Consider the following 5,406-nt stretch of genomic DNA (forward strand, 5'->3'; position numbering starts at 1 on the left):
TTGACACAGATTATTTTTAGGGTACACTCACAAGTGTGCAGACTATTTTTTTAAGTCTGAACCCCTAAACTCCAATTCTGCACTTTTTGCGCCAGCTAAACACTGGAGAAAACTTATCCCCGTTTTTTTACAAAGATTTTTCGCACTGGAGAAAAGTCTTTGAAATTGAATACAGGGATAATTAAAACAGGCGAAAATGACATCATCGGCAATAATTTATCGCCAATAACGGCTTTTCGCAGCCAAATTGAATACCTCCTATGTCTGTATATGTCTTGCCTACCTACCGTATATACTAGAGAATAGGTCGACCCGAATATAAGCCGAGGTACCTAATTTTACCCAAAAAAACTGGGTAAACTTATTGACTCGAGTATAAGCCTAGGGTGGGAAATGCAGCGGCTGGTAGAGCCCCCAGTAGTAATCCCCCCATGGTAGTGCCCCCAGAAGTAATTCCCACTTCTGGTAGTGCCCCCAGAAGAAATTCCCACTTCTGGTAGTGCCCCCAGTAGAAATTCCACTTCTGGTAGTGCCCCCAGTAGAAATTCCACTTCTGGTAGTGCCCCCAGTAGAAATTCCACTTCTGGTAGTGCCCCCAGTAGAAATTCCACTTCTGGTAGTGCCCCCAGTAGAAATTCCACTTCTGGTAGTGCCCCCAGTAGAAATTCCACTTCTGGTAGTGCCCCCAGTAGTCCTAATAAAAATAAAAAAAACCACCAACCTGAAACCCCGCTCCTGGTCCCGCCGCTGTTATCAGCTCCTCCGGCCGCTTTGCATTATGGGAGAGACGTCGTCATGACGTCTCTCCCATTACCCACTGCGGGAGCCGGAAGATGGCTCCCGCAGCGGGAGCAGCAGCAGCCGATGAGAGTCTGACAGACTCATCAGCTGCTGATTACAACAAACACACAGCTGCCGGCTCCGGCGGCTGTGTGTTTGGCAGTGTGTAGTGCTGACCGAACTCCGTCCGGTCAGCGCTACACACGCGGTGCTGCTGTGTCACAGAGACACAGTCTGCACCGCGGCCCGCATGGTACGCTACTCAGCTGCGTACCATGCGGGCATGACTAGAGTATAAGTCGAGGGGGTGCTTTTTCAGCACAAAGAATGCGCTGAAAAACTAGGCTTATACTCGAGTATATACGGTACTGTCTTTGCATATGCTTATGTCATGTACAGAATGTTTAAGGCTGGTGCGGTCAGAATATTTGGTCATTGGAATCACTATTCCTGTGGAATGTAAAAAGTCAGACTTACAGATAAACAGAAGTAAAAGGTTAATGATAAAAAGTTACTCTTACCTTAGCAAAATGCACATTAAAAACATAAGAGCACCAGGCATTTTCCTAATCACAGAACCTCAGTTTGTTTTCTACCATGTGAACAAGGGCTCATCTTGGGAGAAATGCAATGGATTTATTCCTATGATTTCATAAGTACAATTAGCTGTTTGCAATATGAACAGTTATTTTAAAGCACATTCTTCCAGCTTCCCACATTAAACATTTGATGTAGCCTGCCATTTTATATCAGGATTTTGTACTAATAGGTAACAAAAAAAACTGTATTGTACGTGTATTATTACTTTGGCCGAGGCTTCCATCTCAAGCATTGAGGACAACAGAAGGGATTACGAATATATTTTCTAGGCATTAAATACATGCCAAGTGCATAAAAACGAACAAACAGATAACACACATATACACTTAATAAACTGTTCTACACAAAGTAAAATTCAGTCCAAAAGAGAGTGAAGGTCTAATCTTTTCAATTGTGCTAGCATATTACATGCAAATTGAAAGAGAAAAAAAAAAAACTTGCAAGACAAAGCAGTTAATGTTAGGTCAATGAGTACAGAAATTTCAGTCGGGGAGATCAGGAAGAAAGGGTAGTAATAAACCTTCAATGCAAAAAAATGCATTCTAAAGTTGACGTTTGGCAATTCCTTGGTGAGTTCTTCGACACAGCACAATAGACTCTTCTCACATGAGACGTTTTGGGTCAATTTTTTCCAGTTGCACCAATGGCCTTAGCTGTTCTGCAAAGCTCCTTACTTCATCAGCTACACTGTCCTGTCCAGCAGGAGCCACAACATTTAGCTCTACCAAATAGGATAGTGACAGTGGCTCAGCTCCTTCAGCTGTTCCTGCCACTAACACACGAAATACCTTGTATACTGCAATCTTCATAGCACCTTTTCGAAACAAATGTCCCTTTGCCACAAATTCATGGTCCATCCGAAAGCCCATCTCTTGAAGAAATTCAGGCAGGACTTCTGAGGTAGCAATATCAACACAGTTCCGAACCAATGTGTGCCTACTTCGGTCTCCTGCCTCTGGCTGTCCAAGATAACGAAGATGCCATGGCGTTCCTGGCCGGTCAAGAGGCCGACGGGCACGAAGTACAAAAGGGCTGGCTTGTTGGCCTTTTAGCAAGTACACACTTTCATGGTCGGCAAAAGTCTCAGGCTCCATGTTGTCACATAATCCTCGCAGGCGATGGAGTAGACTTTCTAGACCTTGGTCAAGTATACTGCCTATAAATGTGGGGGGAAAAAATATATAGTTTGAAATGATTTAATGAAACGAATATCAGAGATTGATGGGAAACTAATGGCAAACACTTGAATCAAATATATAAAAGAGTACATGCAGAACTTTTTCATGATCATTACACCACTAAGGAAACAGATACTTGCGCTGTTACACCTCCCACCCTTTTGCCTGCTGTAGCGCCACCCACTGGCTGAGAACAGTGACTGTTTACAGGATGCAAAATGAGGTCAGGAAGCATAAAGATGAATAGACAGAAATTCAGGAGCTCAACCAGTCTTTCAAGATTTTTCAAAATGTATCGAGCTAGTCAGGCTAGTGAGCTAACAAAAGGTTTGATGTTTGAGATGACATCATCTCCAAGCACCGGCTCTGCACCTGTGTGCAGTGTGAACGGCGCCGACCCGGGTGGAAATGGGGTATATCCCGGGTCTCACCTAGTTTGGAACAGAGTTCCAAATCACGGGTCAGATCCAGGATTTTGATGGAAAATGGGTATAAGTGATATTTCTATCAGTGAGGTTGATCCATAGGCAGCCAATATCTAGCAGAAATTTGTTGGCATCCTTGAAGCCCTGTCAGCTGTATCTTTTACTTCCCATATATCGTACTAATTCCAAATTAACTATAAACCCCTCCCCCCCACATGAATTTAAATGAGCAATTCAATTCCGAGTAATGTGTGGTGCAATGTACAGGTGAGCACATCACTCAGAATTATTGTAGAGCAACATATTCCTACACACTCCAAAGGATCCGCAAGATAAAAATCAGTGATGTTATGAGGGTTCCCACGCCATTCCAATGGCAAGTCACCAGCACTGCTAGGAATTGCATTGCCCCCTATTTTTTTCTAATCTTACTAATCATCTCTACCATGTGTTAAGTATGAGGTCATACATTAGCAGGCCTAGTAATTGTAACGCAAGATTGTAAACTCCTAGGAGCAAGGGTCCTCCTCTCCAAAGTCTCACAGCCTTCTTCTCTAGCACTTCTATGACAGCCTTCACCTTCAGAGCTGTACTGTGTATGGAGTATTGTGTTGCTAATTGTTACTTGTGGTCTGTTTATATTTTGGTTATTGTAATGTAAGTATGTACGGCACTGCGGACCACTTGTGGTGCCCTATAAATAAATAAAATAAATTATAATAATAAGTGAACTGCACTCTTTGTTATATTTACAATGCCCATCAGAACTACCTGCCACTCAAGTAGATTTTTCCAACTGCACAATCAGATGTTGTGTAGGCTTACCAGCCACTTTGAACACCCACATGAGGCAATTTAGCCTCAGTATCACGTTGCTTACTCTGCGGTGACCATGAGATGGCCTGTTGTGATGCGCTCCCGGTTTTATGTTCACTGGGCATCTCTGGCCTTATTGACTCATGCATAACCAGTATGGAGATGGATGTAAATCAGTGGTTCCCAAACTGAGCACCGCCGCTCCCTTGGGTGCCGCGGTGGCCTAACAAAACTGCACAGAGTTATCTTCTTGTGCACAGGGGAGAGGGGTTGGGATGTAGAGTGGGGGGTGGGCTTGTCTGCGTAGTGCGTATCTGATCCGAGGAGCAGTGCTGGCGATCACTACTAAAGGTAAGTTGGGGGGGCAAAGAGACATCTAGCGGGGCAAAGGGTTAGTGTTATAAATACTTATGTTGGCTTAAGGGAACCTTGAAAAAAGTATGGAGACCCTAAAGGTGCCTCGAACTGAATTTGGAAGCCAGCAGTGTAAATAACCACATGCACACATATCCAGTATACTTTTACATGGCCCTTGCCACAAACCACCGGTACATACCGACAGTTGTACGTAAATATACTCCACAGTATACAGAATGAACAGACATATTAAATTCAAAATATGAAAACTGTCTGAAGGTGCACAACATTAATTCTAAATGCATTTTTCAGTCCTAAACAGATACAGCAGATTATTAAAATACATTCTAAGCATACAGTAGCAAAACCTCCTACTACAGCAGAGAAAATCCTGCATTCAATACATGATACATGCAGCCCGCCCCCTGCCATGTTCATTTAGTAGAACGTCACCTTGTAACAGATATTCCATCATGTTGATGGTTCCCCCTGATACAGGCATCGTGGTCACCGGAGGAGCCTCCATTGCCGCCGCACCGATACTCGGAGCTATCCTGAAGCATAAAGATGTTACACTCACTCACATAGAAGTAAGCAAATCACGTGTCTCAGAGCCAATAGGCCCTGGCCTCTCTCCGGCCGCACACAGCGCTCACTACGCCACCACGTAACTCCCACTACACCGCTATTAAAAGTCACCAAAGCCTCACTGATCTCAGATTACAGGCATCTGTCTCCTCAATAAGAGGCAACAGTAGCGGGAAACGGCGATAAGTGTCGGTAGACTACATGCCCAAGCTCACTATGGCGGCTCCGGGGCAGGAAAATTGTATGTATATACACAATGTCCCCAGAGAACTACAGTTCCCAGAGTGCACCAGCGCAGACCCAGGTGAAAGCACGGGGTATGGGCAGCAGCAGGGGGGCGGCACTTCCTGACCGGCGATTGTTGTGTTATGTGAGTCCCATGATGTGACCAGCTCCGGCGTTCCAGTGTCAACTGATTTGCGACAGAGCAGTACAGACCTATTTTGCGGAAAGATATAATTCCGCTTCAGTTTCTGTACCTGGAAGTGACGTCTTGCTGCCCATATAGTCCACCAAAAAAATAAAGGTGTCCTCTCATGGGCTCGGTTCGCTCGCCACGATTCGGGCACGGTGGCTTGCTACAAGATTATATTCCTCCTCTATGTGGATAGCAGGGAATGACGTCGGTCAGTGGCTGATGACGTCAGGGTACAAAAACTGAA

At 44.6% G+C, this 5,406-nt stretch overlaps 1 protein-coding gene across 1 annotated transcript; it reads right to left on the reverse strand.

The window, feature by feature from the left end:
* Positions 1–1,746: 1,746 nt before the first annotated feature.
* MED18 (mediator complex subunit 18) lies at positions 1,747–5,148 on the reverse strand. The gene is made up of 2 exons (XM_088442122.1): positions 4,610–5,148; positions 1,747–2,536 (listed from the first exon to the last, which is right to left on the reverse strand). The coding sequence occupies exons 1-2, from the start codon at positions 4,680–4,682 to the stop codon at positions 1,983–1,985; spliced, it is 627 nt and encodes a 208-aa protein (XP_088298248.1). The 5' UTR covers positions 4,683–5,148; the 3' UTR covers positions 1,747–1,982.
* Between the last annotated feature and the right edge of the window lie 258 nt (positions 5,149–5,406).

Source organism: Taudactylus pleione, unplaced genomic scaffold, assembly GCF_031769625.1.
Source record: "Taudactylus pleione unplaced genomic scaffold, aTauple2 ptg000305l, whole genome shotgun sequence".
Lineage (NCBI taxonomy): Eukaryota > Metazoa > Chordata > Amphibia > Anura > Myobatrachidae > Taudactylus > Taudactylus pleione.